At 54.1% G+C, this 19768-nt stretch overlaps 2 protein-coding genes across 4 annotated transcripts; both read right to left on the bottom strand.

The window, feature by feature from the left end:
* Positions 1-1941: 1941 nt before the first annotated feature.
* On the bottom strand, positions 1942-9297 carry CCDC124 (coiled-coil domain containing 124). Of its 3 annotated transcripts, none has more exons than XM_057385036.1 (5): positions 8966-9297; positions 7052-7223; positions 4204-4390; positions 3642-3756; positions 1942-3311 (listed from the first exon to the last, which is right to left on the bottom strand). In XM_057385036.1, the coding sequence occupies exons 2-5, from the start codon at positions 7208-7210 to the stop codon at positions 3107-3109; spliced, it is 666 nt and encodes a 221-aa protein (XP_057241019.1). In that variant the 5' UTR covers positions 7211-7223; positions 8966-9297; the 3' UTR covers positions 1942-3106. The 3 variants fall into 3 exon arrangements, with proteins under 3 accessions (XP_057241019.1, XP_057241017.1, XP_057241016.1); XM_057385034.1 differs by lacking the exon at positions 8966-9297 and adding an exon at positions 8835-8896; XM_057385033.1 differs by lacking the exon at positions 8966-9297 and adding an exon at positions 8750-8828.
* Positions 9298-9530: 233 nt separating this feature from the next.
* Positions 9531-15459, bottom strand: SLC5A5 (solute carrier family 5 member 5). Its single transcript, XM_057385048.1, has 14 exons — positions 14746-15459; positions 14574-14639; positions 14274-14325; positions 14091-14158; positions 13840-13994; positions 13156-13296; positions 12575-12704; positions 12096-12184; positions 11900-12012; positions 11522-11592; positions 11190-11276; positions 10525-10703; positions 9950-10053; positions 9531-9859 (listed from the first exon to the last, which is right to left on the bottom strand). Exons 1-14 carry the CDS (start codon positions 15109-15111, stop codon positions 9627-9629), a joined length of 1854 nt encoding a protein of 617 aa, XP_057241031.1. The 5' UTR covers positions 15112-15459; the 3' UTR covers positions 9531-9626.
* Positions 15460-19768: the final 4309 nt, after the last annotated feature.

Here is a 19768-nt window from a genome sequence, read left to right as displayed (position 1 = left end):
AGTCCCCTCTCGCTCCTTTGTGATGCCACGCAGGCCTGGGGATGTAGGGCACAGGCGTGTGCAAAGAGCGGGGGTGTGTGGGTGAGCATGCACAGTGGGGTTTTCACGGTGTGTGGGTGGGGATTTAGGGGGGAGCAGGAGCTGACGTTTGCGGGGAACAAAAAACGGGGTGCAAAGTGTGGTGTGTACGAGGTGTGAATTGGAGTGCGCAGGGAGGGGTGGGACTTGGGCTGTGAACATGGGGTGTGCAAGGAGAGATGTGAACATGGGGATGTGCACAGAGGTGTGAATAGAGGTGTGAAATGGAGTGTGCAAGGGTGTGAACAGCGGATTCGCAACATTGGTGTTGGAGGAGATGTGCAAGGAGGGTTGTGCAAAGCAGGGTGTGCACAGGGCAGGAGTGCACAGGGAAGTGTGAGCAGAACTGTGTGTGCAAGGGGTGTGCGGGGGCGTGTGGAGGGGGGTGACACACGTGCGTCCGCCTGTCCCTGTCCCTACCCGGCTGTGGTTCCCCAGTCCGGAGATGCGGGGAGTCGCGGAGGGCGCGATATCCGGAGGGGGCGAAGGGCGTGGGGGTTCCCTGTTGGAGGGCCGGAGGCGGTGCCGGGAGGGGCGAGTGGGGAGGTCGGCATTGTGGGGGGGAGAGGACGAGGGGGAGGGAAAAGCCGGTAGGGGGGGCACGATTCCCGGGGGGAGGGGAATGGGGGGAAGATACCCGGTGATTGGGGCGGGGGTAATGCCCACTTGGTGCAGAAAAGGCAGGATTCCTGGTGCGAGGGGAGATGGGAGTGGGATGCCCGGGGAGGGGGCCGGGGGGCATGCGCAGTGCTGGGGGGATACCCGGTGCGGGGAAGGGTGGGGATGCTCAGTATGGGGGAAAGATGCCCAGTGCCGGGGCGGAGGGTTATGCCCAGTGCGGAGGAGGATACCCAGCGCGGGGGAGGGGGGAATGCCCGGTGCGGGGGAGGGACGGGGTGGGGATGCCCGGTGCAAGCCCCGCGCGGCTGCGCGGGCGGCGGGAGAATCCCAGGGCCTCGTGACCGCCGCCGGCGCATGTCGTCCCCCGTTCCCTTGCCGTTTGTCGGGGCAATGCCCACCCCCAAGCGAGCGCGGCCCCCCTCCTCCAGGATGGAAAAAGCGGTGGGGGGGGAATCCCCTAGGGGGGCGGGGCGAGGAATTCCCTCGGTAACCACTTTGCTGGGGGGTGGGTGGGATACCGGGACCACCGCGGGATCCCCCATTAATCCCGCACTGGCTGGGGGACTCTCCCCTTTAATCCCTTCAGTGGAGAACCCCTCTTGCATGAAGGGATTCCCCAAACTCCCCTTTCCTCAAGSGGGGGGGGGGGGGGGGRGGGGCGCATTAACGTCTTAGGGTCCCCTACTTCTCCCCTGCTCCGCTGCGGCTGATTTCGGAGGGGTCCCGGCCGCCGCAGCCCGCGCCCCCCCCCCCACCCCGTGCTGGCACTGCAGGCACGTCCCCGCCGTTCCTCCCCGTCGGCGACGGGACACCCGGCACTGCCGCAGTGCTGGGGTGGGGGAGAGGGGGAGGACGAATGGGAAGGGGAGGGGTCCGGGGGATCTGCCGCACAAAGGGCTGAGCCGAAGCCTCCGCGCCACGGGGTGGGGAGAGAGGGTGGGAGACAGAGAGGGAGAGGACACCCCAGGAATGAGGGGAGGAGGGAATTCATGGGATGGGAGGTGAGACACACACTCACATTGTTATTCCCAGAGCTCCTTAGAAATCTGGGGTGGTCACAAACCCCAGGGATCCTCCCCACTGAGAGACAACCCCCCCCCCCCCCCAATCCAGGTAGGAATCCCATCCCCAATTCCAGTGGGATTTTCCAGAGTTTAAGGGATAAAACAGCCCCCGCTGGGCATGGCAGGAAAAGAATCTCCCCAAAGCCCTTCCCATATTATTCCTTCCCCAAATAAAGAGGAATTTGTGGTGTTTTTTTAAATTTTAATTTGATTCAAACACATCCAACTCTCGCAGAAAGGGGACCTGAGCTGGGGTGGGGGGTCATTCATCCCTAGCTGGACTTAGGAATGCTGGAGGGACAAGGACCAGCCCGGGGGGTGCTGAGGGGGGCTGCAAAATGAAGGTGTGGGCTTGGAAGTGTCACTCCAAGGGATGAGCCTGAATCAAACCCACGGGATTTGGGGCCAGGAGTGTGCCATGAGTTTTGAGAAGCACCGCAGTACCCTCAGGGCAGGATGAAACCTATTCTTTGGAAGGCATTTCCTTCCCAAAGGATGGGAAAAGAAAAAGGGAAAGGCTGGGGAGCTGCTGGATGGGAGGGTAGGATTCCATTCCCAAGGATTCCAGCATTTCCGGAGGAGCTCAGGAAGCTCACACAGCATTCCCAAGGGAGCTCATCCCTCTCCTCCTGAGGATCAGAGGTGGCACAGTTGGTGGCACAGTTGGTGTCACAGTTGGTGTCACCTCCCCTTCCCAAGGCTCCCACGGCACCTCCCAGCCTGACCCTGGAATCAGGGAGGGGAAAATGGAATTGAGTAAAGTAGGAGCTTCCCTTCTCCAGGTGATTTGGGGCTCCAGCCCCTCCTGGAAACCTCCTGTGCCAGGGGACACTGGGAATGTCACCTGGAGATGCCTGTCCCCAGTGCCCCCCGGAGAAGATGGGAATCAGGTGGGGGTGGGGCTTTTCCCATTCCTCCCTGGGGGAAGGGAATTTTCTCTCTTCATAACCCTCCTGCTCCTGTTTGGATGGAGATGAAGAGCAGAGATGCAGCTGGAACAGCAATGCCAGCCGGGAATCTCTTAAGGGACACCAAGGATGACACTCTGGGAACCGAGGCCAGGCACGTGATGGCTCTGGAATTCCAAYGCGGGGACAGCTTTGCAGGCTCCTGGGGCTGCCTGAAGCAAGTCAGGAACTGCTTTTGTCTGGGAACACCTGGCTTTTGGGAAGGTGAGGGTGGCATTAGTCCGACCCCCCAGGCAGGGACGCTGGCCTTGAGCTTGTCTGAAATCTTCGGAAAATGYAGGGACAGGGAAGGGAAACCTGAGGAGCAGAATTTTCCCATAGTTTCCCATTTTCCAGGAGAATCCCAGTCTGGAGTGGGAAGGAGCAGCTCCAGTCCTACTTTTGGCTGTTATAAGCCTTGTGCCTCTGGTTCATGGGATTCTCTGGGGACTTCATCCACTCTTTTTTGAGGAGCTGCTTGAGCTGGGACAGGCGCATGTTGGGATTCTCGTGCTTCAGGCGGGGCAGGTGCAGCTCCTCGAAGGCCGCAAAGGCGGCTTTCATCCGGCGCTCCGGGTGCCGCTCCGCGTCCTGGGACACGCTGCCAGACAGGATACAGGGATACAGGGAGAGCAGGGATAACCCCCAATCCCGAAGGAAACAGCCCCAGGGATAGCCCAAATCCCGAAAGAAACGGACCCAGGGATAACCCCAGTCCCAAAGAAAATGGCCCCCTCCTGATGCATATGTCCTCAGGAGCAGAGAAACAACATGAGGTGGCACCTCCTCATCCCACTCCAACCCCTCCTCCTGGAATCTCCGGATTTGTTGTCAGGATAGAAACTCCAAGGGTGAAACCCCACCCATTTTAGGGGGCTATCCACCAGGAATTCCCTAGGGAAAGTCATCACCTGGGATCAGGKCCACGCACCTGAGGACAGCGATGGCGTCCTCAATGGTCCTGGCCTCCACTGAGCCCTCCTCCAGCACTCTCCGGTTGAGGTTCTCCTCCAGGGGCAATTCCAGGTGGGATTTCTCCTTCTCCACTGCCCAGGGAAAATGGGAGAACCATCAAGTCCAGCCCAGGAGAAGGGTTTCCCTCTGGAAAACTCAGTTTTCAAGGCTCACCCTGAATTGCCAGGAATTTTCCCCACGTTCTGGTGTTAGATTTGGATGCAGCAAAGCAGGAAGCACAGGAATGGGATCATGGAATTGTAAAGGTTGGGAAAGAGCTTTAGGATCGAATGCAACCATGAATCTAACACTAAACCACATCCCCCAACTGCCCCATCTATATTTTTTTGGACACTTCCAGGGAATGGTGACTCTGGCATACCCCGAGCCACCTTTTCAAGTTTGAGAATTGGGATTCCAAGCTGGGAATTCCTGCTTTTTCACAACATTTCTCCTCCAGCCATAGAGGGTGGGAAAGGAGCAGCTCTCCATCCCATTTCCCCACAGGCATCAGGGCTTTTCCCATAGCATTCCCAAACCTGCATCGGTGGTCTCCTTCTGCTGCTGCTCTTTCCGGATGCTCTCCTCAATCTGGGCCCTGGTGACTTTCCCCGGATTTCCTTGTTTGGGAGCTTTCCCTTTGAGCTTGGAATCCTCCTCTTCCAGGAGCCGCTGCAGCTCCTTCTTGCGTTCGAGCTGCTCCAGACGCCGCTTCTCCCGCTCTTCCTGGGAAAGGGATAAAGGATCGGCTCACTACCGAGCTTCCTGAGGGATCAAACCTTTCCAGGAGCACAGATAGGAATGGGAAGTGCTCCAGAAGGACTGGGAGAACCACTTTGTCCAGCCAAGAGGCTCTTGAGGGCTTTCAAAGCTTTGGCTTTGAGTCTGGGAAAAAGTCTGCCAAAGTCTAGGGAAAAAAAAAAAAAAAAAAAGGGGAATAGGGGAGACAGGAAGGAGGAGAGGGAATGAGAAAGGGGGAAAAGGATGCACAGGGTGGAAACTGGTGATCTGGACACCTTCACTGAGCTGGGAAAATTCCAGCTCCAGGTAGGATGTCCAAGGAAAGAAAGGGAGGGAAGGAGGAAAAGGAGGGAGAAAGGAGGAAAAGTGGGAAAGAGGGTAAAGGGGAGGGAGGGAAAGAASGGAAGGAGGGAGTCAAGGAAGCCTCACTGTTCCAACCCAAATGTGGGAAAAGCCTTTACTGGAATAAAAGCCTGATTCCAACCCGTCACTTCCCAAATTTCTGAGTCCAGAGCTGTGAGCCACAGCATCCTTGGGAATTGGGACTGTATCCCAGAGTAAATCCTAATTGCAAACTCCGGCTCTCCTTCCCTGCTGCTTTCCTGTGCAGCCTCTCCCACCCAGAGTAAAGGTTGAGTCCACAAGCATTCCCAAAAAATCTTCCTCCTCTGCTTCAGATCTCAGAGTTTTCCTTCCTCTCCCTCATTCCCTTGAATGGGAGCAGCAGCTCAGAGCCAATCCCAAAACCTGGGGAGTGCAAATTTGGTTTTTTTTTTTTGGGAAGATTTTCCACCGGTCTCACCAAATCGTTTGGGAATTGGCTTAAAAATCCTGATGAAGGAGAAGTTTTGCTTTGTCCATATGAAACATGGTGGGAAAATCACGGAAAACTGGGAGGGAAATGAATCCTTTTCTCCCTCAAGACCCGTGGGGTGGAGCAGCAGGGGTGGAATTCCTTCAGCTGGACATGCCCCTTCTCAAGGAATTTTGTGCTTAAAGGTGAGATTCCATCTTTTACAGGGAACCACCTGAGCTGGTTCCCAGGAGCAGACACAGGAATGCACATGGATGTAGCAGTGAGATGGAGCATGAATTCCTGATCCAGCTCTGCAGGAGAGGCCCTGCAAAGGTTGGAGAGGTCCTGGAAAGGCAAAGGAATGTGGGGAAATGACGCAGTTGGGAAGGGAATGGGGCAGAACTGCCCCGGAGCGTGTCTGAGTGGGATCAGCACAGCTTGAGAATGGGATCAGGCATGGCCCTTCCAGCAGGAAAGGCAGGGATTTAAGGAATTCCAGAGCCTGAGGGATTGATTTGGGATCTTTCCTGGTCTCTCCATTGCCTCCTCCAGGTGCTACATCCCAGTGCCACAGATCCCTCCCTGTTCCATGGATCCACCTCTAAATTCAGGGAATTATGACTCCTGGGAATGCTTTGGCTTCTCCAGCCTCATCCGAGAGAGAAAAAAGCCATTCCCAATCTGAGCCTTTTCCGGCTGGGATGCAGCTCCTCCTGTTTTTCAAGGGGATATTCCTTATGGATGGCACTGGAGAAGCAGGCCAGAAGGCTTTCCCTCTTTTATCTCCCATTCATTCCCATCTGCTGCAGCAGGAAAAGCACCTGGACAGGAAAAGGCAGAATTTCTTGGACACCTGAGCGGAGTTTTTGCTGAATATACCCAGGAAAATTTTGKTTTGTGCAAAGAAAAAACACCAAAACCCAGGATTTGGGTGAAATTCAGACCTGGAATTTGGGGTTGTGTGCCACCGGGAGAGGGGACATGGGAAAATCAGATCCCCTAAAATCCAGAGGCTCTGGGATTGTTTCCCAGCCAGCAATCCCAGCTCCCAGTACATTTCCAAGCTCCTGGAGGCTGCTTTGGGAAGCACAAATTGGTCAGAACCTTAAATCCAGCTGCAACAATTCCTTGTTCTGGGAAGCAATTAGGGTGGAATTATGGTATTGGGAACGGCCCATGGGACTCCAGATTCCAGGGCACAAATTAGGAATGAATTCCACAAGGGAGGGGACTGAGGTCCTGAGAACAGCACGAATCCAAAAATCCTGGTTTTGTCACCTGGCTGGTACAAGAATACAGGGAAAATTCAAGAGGAATTCAGCCAAGTTATTCCTAAGTTTTCCTAGGAAAACCCATGAACCAGGACAGCAATTTGTGTCACGCTAAAATGCAACTAAATAACAAAAAAAAATTCCCAAGTATCACTCCAAGTGAAATGAGGACCCAGGGAAGGGCAAACCAAGAGGGAATCTCAGGACAGAAACATTCCTGATGTCAGGAAGAGCAAACTCAGGATGGGAATATAAGCAGCTTTTCAATGCTGATCCTGTTTTTTTGTCCTCTAAAATGCAAGAGGAAACAGGAATAGAGGGAATAAAATGGAGTTGAAGGAGCAGAAGGAATAAAAAGGAGCCAAAGGAAACGCAGGTGCATTTCAATCCTGCTGGAGAATTCCTGTAAATAAATCCCGTTTCAAGGCTCTCCCAAAAAGCTTTGAGTGCCTCCTTTGGGATCTCTGAGATCCACAGGATGTAGGAATTACATAACTCCCACTCCCAAATCCCAGAATTCTCCCCAGACTTACACATGGGATGAGAATCCACGATTCCCCAGGGTTTGGRAAGCCTTACCTTCCTCTGCTCCTTCCTCATGACGTGTTTGTCCTCATCCTTCCAAAAAGCATCCTCCAGTTCCTGCTGCCTCCGGGCATCGGCCGCCGCCTTGGCCTCGGCTTTCCTTGCTCGGGCCGCGGCCGATTTGGTATTTTCCCCCTGGAACTTCTTGGGCATCCCTCAAGATGCTCTGGGGAAGAAGGACAAGCAGGTTCTAGATGCAGTTTTGGGTGGCTTTTTTTTATGGAATAACAAGTTGAGAATGAGCCGCAAGGTCACCCAGGTGTGGACAGTTCCAACCCCTGGATATCCACACTATGTCTGGCGTTTTGGAGATCCCATCCTTCAACATTCCAAACGTCCCTGGGCAGTTCCAGCCCCTGAGCACTCTGTCCATGAGGAAATTCCTCCCAATGTCCCACCTGGCACAGCTTGGGGCTGTTCCCTCTTGTCCCGCTGTTCCCTGGGAGCAGAGCCCGACCCCTCCTGTCCCCRGGGACTCGTGGAGATTGGGAATTTGCCCCCGATCCCCCTTTTCTCCAGGCTGAGCCCATTTCCCAACTCCCTCAGGAATTCTCCAGCCCCTTCCCAGCTCTGCTCCCTTCCTTGGACACTCTCCAGCCCCTCTGGCTGCAAGGACTGAGAATCAGACACTGGATTTGTGGACAGTCACTGTGGCCACCCTGGGTTTGACCACTTGGCCTTCTGGGCTTGTGTTCAGCATCTCTAGGACCTTGCCCAGTTATCCAGATACTCTATCTCATCCAGCTGAATCTCACGGATTCCACAAATCCAGGTAGATCTCCCTGCAGAGCTTCCTGCCCTCCTGGAGTCATCCATGGATTTACTGAGGGAGCCCCAATCTCCTCATTCAGATCGTTCATAAACATTTTGGGAATTCTGGGGACAAAATCCCCAAAACCGAGCCGTGTGGGAAGAAAAAACTGGCACCATCCCCCCTCATCTTCCAGGTTTCTCCCAGCTTCAGGCTGTTTCCAGATCCTGGCTCCCAAAGGAATCTGCTCCTTCCACGCCAAATTCCAGTGGGGGACACGCCCCCCCCCCCCCCCCCCCCCCCAAACTCTGCAGAATTTCAGAGACCTTTGCTGGGTGTGTGATGATGGTGGGGCTGAGGTGACGTTCAGGGTGCCCCTCCCCCCCCCAGGAAAAGGCAAGTGGAAGTTAAAAAATCTTCGGCAACAAGAAAGAAGTGACTCAGGTGCCTCTATCCCTATCCAAGGGGATCCATAGGGATCCCACAGAGTAGATGCAACAGCACAGAAACACATTCAGTTTGGATAAATGCCCACAAAAACAGGCTGGATTTGTTATCCAGGGCGTGAAAGTCAAATCCATGAGTAACGGGAGCTTTAAAATGAACAAGGCATCGGGAAAGCCACTGCTTTTGAGGTGTGGGGCCACTCTGGAGTCCGACTCTTTAATTTTAAAGACAGATAAATATTTATCAAATAAAAAAATGGCATAGGCAGAGCTGCTGCATTCTCGGGGTTTCCACAATCTGGGATGGATGAAATCCTTTCTSTTCCCTAGAACATCCTCTGAACCTTACTAAAATCCCGTTTCCTGACCTCTGACCCTTCCCAAAGTGCTGAATCCGGCCTGGGCTCCACTTGAGTGGGGGGGGAAGGGACTCAGGCCTGGCCCAGCCCCCGCGGCCCTCCCAGGCCTCCCCGCCCCGTCATCCCCCGGCCCTACCCCGCTGCCTCCGTTTCCGTCGTTCCCCTCATTCCGCGCTCGGTCCCCTCAGTCCCGCCCGGCCCCGAAGCGGCCCCGCTCCTACCCGGACCCCGCAGCCCCGCCCGCCGCGCGCTTAGCTCGTCACCGCCGCGCGCCAGCGCCTCCCCAGTAGAGCCGGGGGCGTGCTGGGGACGTGCTGTCGCCATGCTGGTTGAGGGCACGGTTTGGCACGACCTTGCTCTCTCCTTGAGGGATCGGCGGCTGCGTGGTCGTAGAGACAGGCGGAAGACCTCGCTCATGGCAGCCCTCCCAGCGCGGTTGAAAAAATCCGGGTGGGAACGCTCGCTCCACCCGGCGCCGCCCGCGGCTGTGCCCGGTTCAAAGATGGCGTCGCCCTGAGGACCGGGCGGAGTGTGATCGGCGSCAAGCGCGGGTTATGGTCTTGGCTTGAAAACGCGGAGTCGCTGCCACCTGGGTGGGCAGGGCTTAACAGGCGGGCCCTTGTCCCCTAGGTGGACGGGGCTTGTCGGAGTGGGGCCTCTTGTCACCTGCCAGAACCATCAGGGCAGGGCCCATTGTTCCCTGGGTGGGCGGGGCTTAACAGTGTATGCCATTGCCACCTGGCTGGGTGGAGCTTAACAGGTTKCGGCTACAGTCACCTGAGTGGGCGGGGCTTAGCTGGGCGAGTCCCCATGGCCCAACAGCTGTCCACACCCCCGCCCCCCTGTTCTAGCTGTGTCACCTGAGGTGTCCCTTCCGTGTCCCCTCCACCAGCCCCCAAAGACAGGCTCTGTCCAGTATCAGCTGCTCCTTTATTTGGGACAGGGTCATGTCCCCATGTCCCCATCCCTCTAGCCCCTGTCTCCACAGGGTTCCTGTGTCTCCCAGCTGTCCCCTACATGTCGCTCTCCTGCATCAGCAGTGGCTGGGTGGCAGCGTTGGCTTTGGAGGTGTCACATGGTGGGGTTTCCTCCCTGTCTGGCCTCTTCAGCAGCACCTGGGAAGCTCTGGCCTTGTCCGGGGGCTCATCCCCGAGGCCCTTGTCTCCCATGGGGATCCCCGAGGGTGTGTCCCTGACGATGTCCCACCACAGCACTCTCTSGGGACGTTGTTTCTGCCGGGTTGGCCCTGCTGGGAAGGGAGGGGGTCACAGGGAGGGTGTGACAAGGAGGGAGTGACATGGTGGGGGTGACAGGGACAGCCACCATCCTGGCTCACCTGGCAGGAGGCTGAGCAGGGCCCCCACCCCCACCGTGCTGAGGGTCCCCAGGGCACCATAGTACAGGTAGGATACGGCGTAGAAGTCACCCAGGATGGCCGGGCTGCAAGGTGGGGACAGCAGTGTGGTATCACAGGGAGTAGGGCCAGAGGTGTGGCATCAGCGCCAACAACAGGGATAGGGGAGTAACATCATAGGGCACAGGGACAGCAGTGTGACACCACAGTCTACCGGGAAAGAGATGTGTTGTCACAGCCAAGGGGGACAGAGGCGGGGTATCACAGGGAACAGGGATAGTGATGTGACATCTGAGCCAACAGGCAGAGGGGTGTGACGTCACAGGGAACAGGGACAGCACTTTGATGCCACATCAAACCAGGAAAAGGGTTTGACATCACAACAAACAGGTGCAGAGGTGTAACATCACAGGAAACAGGGGCAGCGGTGTGACGTCTTAGGGATAGGACAATGACGGTGACATCAGAAGGAACAAGGATAGGGATGTGACACCACAAGGGACAGGACAAGCCCTGTGATGTCACCAGAAGCCGCCACCCCTCCAGCCCCCGCTCACCGCTGGGGGTCCAGGGGGGGCCCGGGCAGGGTGGTGCTGTTGGTGCTGTTGCGGAAGGGACACAGTGTCCCCCAGGTGGGCAGGACCCCCATGGTGGCTGCATTAGGTGGGTACAGGGTGGCCCCCACAGCCACCCACAGGGACAGGGCGAAGCCTACGGCCAGGCCCCCCAGTACGCCCTGGGACATGGGATAGGGAGGGTCTGCATGGCCCGGTGAGGCTGTGACAGACCCTGGAGACCCCCCTGCAAAAATCCACCATGCTGAACAGTAGGATCTTGGAACTCCCCACCCCAAAACCTCCCTCTCCAAAATCCCCCATCCCCAAAATGCCCCCTAGACCCTTCCCATCATGGCTATGCTGCAGAGCAGGACCACTTGAAACCCCCCTCTCCAAAATCCCCTCTCCCCAGAATTCAACCCCTCAAGGCCAAACTGCAGAGCAACAGGACCCCAAACCCTGTTCCCCAAAATCCCCTCATTCCAAACCCCCCCACCCATGGAGGTGCTGCAGAAGGGCAAAACCCTGATCCCTGCCCTTCCTAAAATCCCCCATTCCCAAAATCCCCTCCTACTTCCAGCTGTGCTGCAGAACAACAGGAGCCCAGACCCCCCTCTCCAAAATCACCTCACCTGAAATCCCCCCACCCCAAACCCCCCACTCACGGCCGTGCTGCAGAGGGGCAGGAACATTCCCAGGATGAAGGCGCCCAACAGGGGCCCGCTGATCACCCCAATGACTGTGAAGGAGCCCTGGGGGGTGAGTGGCACAGCTCCAGTGGGGGCTGAGATGGGTCTGGGGAGGCTCCAGAGGGTGCTTGGCCATGTGCCCCAACCCCCACCTCCTTGAGGGCTCTCTGGGTGTCAGCAGAGCGTGGCTGTCTCCCACTGTGTCCCACTCTGGTGGGCAGTGACAGCACAGGGGGATTTTGGGGGATTTGGAGTTTTGGGGGGGCAAAGGGAGAGTGAGGGGTTTTGGGGTGGAGGTGGAATCTCACCTGCAGCACGCCCCCACCCAGCAGCGAGGACAGAGCGGCCACAGTGATGCACGAGGTGCCGTAAGTGAGAGCTGTGGGAATATGGGAAAGGGTCAGGATAGGATGGAATGGGATCCATGGGATGGGGTGGAATGGGATGGAGAAGGGGAAGGGGAAGTGGAATGATAGTGGAATGGATGGCATGGGATGGGGTGGGATAGAATAGGATTAGATGGAAAAAATATGGGATGGGAGAGGATAGGATGGATGTGGTGAGAGGGATGGGATGTCATGGCATGTTATGGCACGGCATGGCATGTCCCAGGTGGGGATGACATGTGCCCGGCAAGGTGACACACGCCTGCTGGGGGTGACCCACCCCAGGCCAGTGGCACTCACAGAGCCCCTTGGAGATGAGCATCAAGCTCCTTGGGGACAGCGCTGGCAGCCGTGGCTTCACAAAGTCCTCCACAGTGACAGCGGCCATGGCGTTGATGGAGGTGGATGCCGTGCTGGTCACAAAGAGGCACTGTCAGCTCCAGCCCCACGGGGACAGAGGGGTTGCACTCGCTTCCTGAGGTCCCCTGGTGCTCACCTGAGGGTTCCGCTGTAGGCGCAGGCCAGGAACAGCCCTGGTACCCCTGGTGTTCTGTCGAAGATGTCCAGGACCAGGTAGGGCATGTACTGTGGGGGGAGGGGGCTGCAGGGAGGTTGGAACATCCAGGGGGACCCCAAAACTCCCTGAGACCCTCTCACCCTCCCATACCATTGTTTCAGGGGGGGCTGGAGGGATCAGGATCCTGGGGGACCTCAAAACCCCCTCTGACCCTGCTGTCTTGGGGGTGCTGAACGGAGCAGCATCCTAGGGGACCCCACAACTCCCTGTGATTCCCTCAGCCTCCAATCCCTGTGCTCTTGGGATGTGCTGGAGGGGGGGGGCGATCCTGGGGGACAGCAAGACACCGTGATCCCCTGTATCCTCCCATCCCACTGCCTTGGGGGTGCTGAAAAGGATGTGGACCCCAAGGGATCCCAACCCCCTGTGTGCCCCTGCTACACCTGAGGGATTAGTACCTGGTCAGGAGTGGTGATGGTGCCAGCCAGGAGTGGGTCACAGTCCCGGTAGAGAGCGAACATGATGAGGCCACACGCGACTGCGCTAGCCACGATGCAGAACAGCCCCACCTGATTGACCAGCAGCGCCCTGCGGGCACAGGGGGATTGGGGCAGGGGGGGCCCAGGCACGGGTCATTGCAGGAGTAATGAAGGGGTGGCAGGTCTTTGCAGGGGGTAGGGGTCATACAGAATCTGTACAGGGGTGACAGGTACATGCAGGGGCAATTGGGAATGTTGGGTCTTTGCAGTGGTGCAGGGGCAAGACAGGGGTGCAGGGTCCTTGTAGGATCCTTGCAGACTTCTTGCAGGGGTGAAGTATCTATGCAGGGGTTTTCATGTCAATTCAGGGTCCAGGACCCACAGAGGCTGCTGGGTTCATGCAGGGTCCTTGCAGCAGTGCTGGGTCTTTGCAGGGTGGTGGGGCCACACAGGGATACAGGGGGGGGGACAAAGCGGCACCCAGAGCCTCCGTTCACCCCTGTCAACCCCCAGAGCAGGATCCAGAGCATCCCTGGGATCCAAAGCACCACTGGACTCACATCTTGGCCTCCCTCTCGGTCCTGCAGGCCACATAGCGCTGCACCTGGGCCTGGTTGACGCCGTACATGGAGAGCCACACCAGGGTCCCACCCAGCAGGAAGGTCCACACTGTGTAGCGGCTCCGTGGGTCCAGGCTGAAGCTAGGCATGGCCCCACGGTGCCAGGGTGAGGGGTGTGAGGGACTGATACCAATCCCCTAGCACCCAAGGTGGAGATGAGAGCGGCTGGGAGTGACCCCACGGCACCCAGAGTAAGGGTGAGAGGGGCTGGCAGTGACCCCTCAACAGGGTAGGGGTGAGAGGGATCTGTCTGCACATTGTGGGTTTGGGGAACTCACTGACCTCCCAGAATGCCAGGAAAAAGGGGAGTTGGGCTGGGGCAGATCACCATTCCCCAAAATTCCAGGGCAGGGGGTGAGAGGGGTGCACACATTGTGGGTTTGGGGGGAAAAAGGACACCCAGAACCCCAGGATAGGGGCAATGGGGTTTGCACCCTGCAATGTGGGGGGAATCACTGATCCCCAAAGTCCCACGGCAGGGCATGAGACGGACTGGGACTGATCCCCGGGGCAGGGTGAGCAGGGTTTGCACATCATGGGCTGGGGGACTCAGTGACCCCACAGCACCCTGGTAGCGGGGGTCCGCACCTCCCCACTACCAGGGTTGAGTGTGAGGGGACTCACTCTCCGAAGTTGATCCTGGAGCCGTTGGCAGCGATGGTCAACACCCTGGCGGGACCTCCCACTAGCAGCACCCCGCGGATGATGACGGCGAGAAAGCCCGAGACCATGACAAACACCTGGAACACGTCGGTCCAGACGACAGCCTTCATCCCGCCCTGTGTCACACCGAGTCGCGGCTGAGCGCCAGGGACCCCCGGGACCCGCCCCCCCCCTCCCCCCCCGGGACCCTCCCCGGCTCTTCCCCTTCTCACTATGGTGGTGTAGAAGGTGCAGATGACCCCCGTGGACAGCAGAGATGCCCAAATGTCCAACCCGGTCACTGGAGGGGAAGGGAAGGTGCTGAGCGGGGAAATGTCACTTGGGGCGGTAGAACAGGGATGAGATATCCCCAAGGCAGGGACACGACAGGAAGCAGCCCCCCCGCGCCCCCATACCTTGGTTTAGGATCAGTGCGGGCGCGTAGATGACGATCCCCGTGTAGAGCATCTGCGGGAAGAGAGGGGTCAGCGCCCCGTCATATCGCGGTCCCTGGGCAGGCGGGGATGATGCTGCCCAAAGCGCGGCTGGCAAAACACTGCGGTTTTCACACAAAACAGCACTCCCGCCGTGCTCTGCTCACTCGGAGCCAGGGAAAACACGAGCACGGGAACGAGGATGCTTCCCAGGGGCTCAGGGCAGCTCCGCTCCGAGCCCCTGCCGCGTTCCCAAACCGTCCCCATCCCTGCCACACGCACCGTGGACACCACGTATTGCAGGGTCCCGCACAGTCGTACGCTCCTGCCGAAGCGCCGTTCCAGGTACTGCGATGACAAAGAGGACGTCAGGGCGACGTTGGCACCGGGCCACCCTGGTACCGGGCCACCGCGGGGATGGTCCCTGCGATGTCTCCCCGCGCTCCGCGCAAACCTCGTAGGTGCTGGTGAGCCCCAGACGATAGAAGACGGGCAGAAAGAGTTGGGCGGTGAGCACGGTGTTGAGTAGCTGTGCCAGGCACATCCAGAGGAACTTGGCCCCGTAGCGGAACGCCTCGGCCGGCACTCCAACCACCTGGATAGCTGACATGAAGCTGGCGGACAGCGAGAGCCCCACGGGCAGCGCAGACATCTGCCGACCGCCCGTGAAAAAATCTTCCGAGGTTTTCTGGCTGCCTTTGGCCAGCCCGTGGAAGAGCCCGATGCCGGTGGAGATCAGCAGCATCAGCCCGAAGACTCCGTAGTCCCAGAGGCTGAAGGTGAGGTCCCGCACATCCGGGGATCCCTTCGGAGCTGGCATGGTCACTTCGGATGGGGGGAGCCCCAAATCGGGCACCTGCGGGAGGATCGGGACGCGCGGACTTCACTCAGGGCTAGGCTGGGGCTTGGCGACAGCAGCTTATCCGAGGGGAAAGACTGGAGGGAGAGAAAATTCCTTGGAATTGACGCTCCAGCCGAAAGCAGGAACGAGGAGCGGGGCTGTGCCCCACCCCGTCCCCTTTGTGCCTTTTTCGGCAAAGGGCTGTGCCAAGGGTAGAGTCCGACGAGGAGCAGCTCGAATTTGGCAGGGCAATTGCCCCGTTTGGAGTAGGGAACACCTGGTCTGACTGCTCCGGCCACCGGCTCAAGGAAAGCGTCGGCACTCAAAAAGCACGGCTGGGAAGCACGGGAGGAGGGAGGGAACGACCCCTCCCGAAACCAGCACAACTAAGGAGGGGCAGAGACTCGAGTGGAGCCAAATTTATCTCCAGCCGAGAGGAAAAAACAAACCCGAAGGAAACCTTTATCCAGAGCAAACAGGTTGTTTGCCGGCAGAGCAGGACGGACTGGCTGTGAGCCTGAGGAGCGGAGAGGGGACTGCCCGGGGATTCCTGGGGGTCCCGAAGGGTCCCTGCGACGTTCTTGGAGGGTGTCAAGGGGCCGGCCGTGCTTCGAACCGCTCCAGCCGGTGGGAGGCAGGTTCAGGACGTCGGGGAGGGACCCTCGGCGGGGAGGACGGAGCTGCTGGAGACTGCGGCCAATAGCCCCTTCTGTCCCTCACGGCCCCGCAGCTGCTGCCGGCTCGCGCGGTGCCACAGAGCCCCCGTSTCTGGCGCTGTCCCCCGAGAGCGTCGCGATGGCAGGACAGCTGCCCCTGTCGGAATACGTGGCACTGGGCGTGGGTGTCCCCGCTTCCTCATGCCTTGGCACAAACGCCTCTTTGTGCCATCTGGCCCCTGCACAGGTTTTGGGATTTCTATGTATTTCTGATGTATTAAAGAAATCACTAAGGAGCTGTAGCTGCACATACCGTGCAAAACCTTGCCGATGAACATAAAAGAGAATGAAGGTTTCCTCGGAAGAGTCAAAATCAAGCTTAAAAGCACTGTAGAACCAAGTGAGTTGTAATTTCACATACTTTAAAAGCTTACAGATAGGCCTTATGGTTCTCTTCTGCAGTTCTCATTCTAGTGTCCTCCAACAACAAAAAAAAAAAAAAAAAAAAAAAAAAACACAAAAAAAAAAAAAAAAAAAAAAAAGATGGCTCAAAAGCACTGTTGAAGCGTGTGCTTTGCCTTCCTAAAGAATACAAATAAATTTGATAATTTTACATGTTTTAAAAGCTTACATATAAGCCTTGCGATTGTCTTCTATGCTTCTCATACTCATGTCCTCCAATAAGAAGAAAGGAGGGGTGCAAGAAGCATTTAAGAGAAATATGCACACATTTTTCAGGTCATCCAAACAGTCGCTCTTACCTGGACAAGAAGAGCACACCGAATACACAGGAGAAACCATGCACCATCTGAGCCGTATGGCTTTTCCAACGAAAACCAAACAAATCCTCCGAATCCCTCAACCGCATCATGATACGGAACCTGACGGATCAGACAGGTACGCTTCACTTGGCAAAAACACAAATTCACTTCCTGAAAGATGACACTTAAAAGCTGAATCAGCTGTTAAGCTTTTAAGGTTTTATTTTTAGCATTCCTTTTTCTTGCACTTACCCCACTCGAAAGGCAGATTTCTGTACCCAGACATTTGAGGAGATACTCTTCACTAAGTCCSTCAGAACTGAGTCACAGAATCAAATGGAATGCTAAACTCTACTCCCAAGGCTCTGCGTGTATTGTGTTTGGCAAATGGGGCTTCTCAGGGTGGYTCAGGGATACGGTGAGGATGAGTGGAGTCATCTTGCTTGTGATATTGTTACTGCTGTTGTTGGAGCCGTGTTTGCTGTCTTTTCTGCAAAGGGCCCTGCAGAGGCCCATAAACACAGCATTTTTGGTTCAGAACAAGAAATGGGACCTGTGTGAGAAGAAAGTGGCCCCACAAGCCCTGAATCTGAAATGCAGCCAATCGTTGTGTATGTCTGAGTATTGGGAAAACAAAGGGAGTGTTAACAGTGTACATGGAGGAGGAATACCACATTCTTGGCTACTGTTGAGAAAAGCAAATTGTAATGTAGAATTGATAATGCAGGTGGGTGAAAATTGTAAACATTACTAATACTGTAGCTTTTGCAAACTCACCAATTATGTTTTGATTAGCAATTAAACAGCTGTCTCTGGATCAGCACCTGAGGCATCACTGCGCTTTTTGAGGATAATTGACAGGAATAAATAAATTTTCATTCATTGGCCCTTAAGAAGCTTGGTCATGTTCTGTAATTACCAAAAGTGAGCAAAAGCTACCTTTTCCTACTACTGAGGACATGTCACCTTTATGACCAGACATTTATTCTCAATCCATAGTGCCTTATGGATACTGATGCCAAAGCCAAGTACATTACTTAATTGATTTAATATTATTGTAAATTTTTTTTTACAGCAATAATCATTACATATGATACTGGGTTTATAAAATGTATATAATGTACAATAATATACGCAGAAAAATATGTACAACATATACAAGAATATAATAGCTGTTATTAAGCATGGAAGTATTTCAGTTATATATAATATAGAAAAAATATGTAATCAATGTAATATTAAGTACAATAATGTATCAATTATTTTTAATACATAATATATAATAATAATTAATTCAGAAATCATATACATAATACAGAAAACAATATCTATCACACAATATATTGATGCCTGARAAAGGCCTAGAAATAAAACCCCATACACCGGTGACTACAGGGCAGGTATTTGTTTATTGCAGTGCTGGAGGGGAGGGGGATTTTCCTCCTAACCCAACTGTCTTTGCTTAGAATTGGCAGGTATTTATGCAGTAAGCAAGGTCTAACATTACTATCGTCACTATGCCCACCACTGTACGTGGGCATGGAAATACCTGATATTTAGCTCTGAACAAGAGTATCACAAGTGCATTTTAATTATTTTAGATACGTTAAAATCTAAACTCTTGCACCTATAAAAAAAASGGTATGAAAAAGCCATGGCTTGTATCAATGAGGAAGACACAATTTTAACAGACAATGTAAAAAAAAAGCCCCGCAAAACCACATGGAATTTTCACAGATAGTTTTGGAGAAAAAAACCTCAAAATGACCCTGTGATATTTTAGTAGAAATTAAAGTACACCTGCCATTGCCCTTCTGGGATTTCAGAGTCCATTCCACTGTGCTCTCTCTCTCTCTCTCTCTCTCTCTCTCTCTCTCTCTCTCTCTCTCTCTCTCTCTTGCATCAGAATAAGAATAATCTTATGAAAACCCCAGCCCTCAAAGTACTGGACATAAGTAAGCCTTTATAGCTATTTTCACATTAAAGAAACAGATAATAGCTCTCCGAGTCTTAGCACAGCTGTCAGGCCCGTATAAGAAAGCAGTGTCATATTTTTCCAAGCAACTCGACAGCATAAGCAAGGGGTGGCCTGCATATTTTGAAGTAGTTGCAGCAGTTATAATCCACATCAAAAAACCAAAAAAACTCACGTTAAAACAGACACACGGTATCAGCTGTCCTAGAGGAAAAGGAAAATCACTAGCTATCTCCCTCGAGATTCCTAAACTACCAAGCAATTGTAGCCAAATGTAATGACATCGACATCCAAGTAACTAACAGTGTTAACCCTGCTTATTTTCTGCCAAAAAACTCAGAAGCTGAACCAGTAGTACACGATGCCTAAAAACCATTGAAGCTGTGTACTCCAGATGTGCAGATGAGAAAAAAAAAAAAAAAGTTTCCACATGCTGACAACTAGTTCACGAATGGCAGCAATTTCCTAAGCCAAAAACTGTAGAAAACTAAATATTCTGTGACCACTATCTCTGAAATAATTAAATSAAATTCATTACCTGCAAAAAATTCAATTCAAAAAGCAGAACTGATAGATGTAACCCAAGCATTAGAGCTAGCTAAAAGAAGAAATCATCAGTATTTAGACAAACTCCAAATATGCTCATGGGATATCCATTGTATAGCACAATTTAAAAATAYGCGAAGTGTTAACAGCAACACAAAAAATTAGTTGAACATGCAACTGATGTCCTCAAACTTCTGAAAACAGTAAAACTCCCATCACAAGTAGCAGTTATACATTATGAAAAACACTCAAGCACTCAAGAAGTAGTGCTGCCCCGCCAAAAAAGAAAAAAAAATTTGTAAATTGCCAAGCTAAATGAACTGCTCCAAAAAAACCTCAATAATAACCGCTTTAATAMCCAATAACAGAGATAGAAATGACTAAATCAATTATCAACCATCAAATTACAAATAGGTACAAAATAATAAAAAAACCTTCTAAAAATAAGTACAAGCAGTTAAAAACAAGCCAATTATTAATACCTAAAAAAAATTGTAATATACTATGCACATTGTAACCATAATAAAAATCAGTGGACAATAAATCCTCTTTACCAGCATCTCAAAGCACAGATTGCAAGCACAGGTCTGTTAAAAGTTATGAAAAAAGTAACCTGACAATGGCAAATCTGTCTATAAAACAATCCCAATACAACAGTGAAAACAAAAAATGATTGACCCAGAACACCCTTCCTCCCC

The sequence above is a fragment of the Malurus melanocephalus genome, unplaced genomic scaffold (genome assembly GCF_030028575.1).
Source record: "Malurus melanocephalus ecotype Western Australia unplaced genomic scaffold, MMel_1.1 scaffold_771, whole genome shotgun sequence".
NCBI lineage: Eukaryota > Metazoa > Chordata > Aves > Passeriformes > Maluridae > Malurus > Malurus melanocephalus.
Note: the sequence above shows the minus strand (reverse complement) of the source record. Positions and strands in the feature narration are given on the sequence as shown.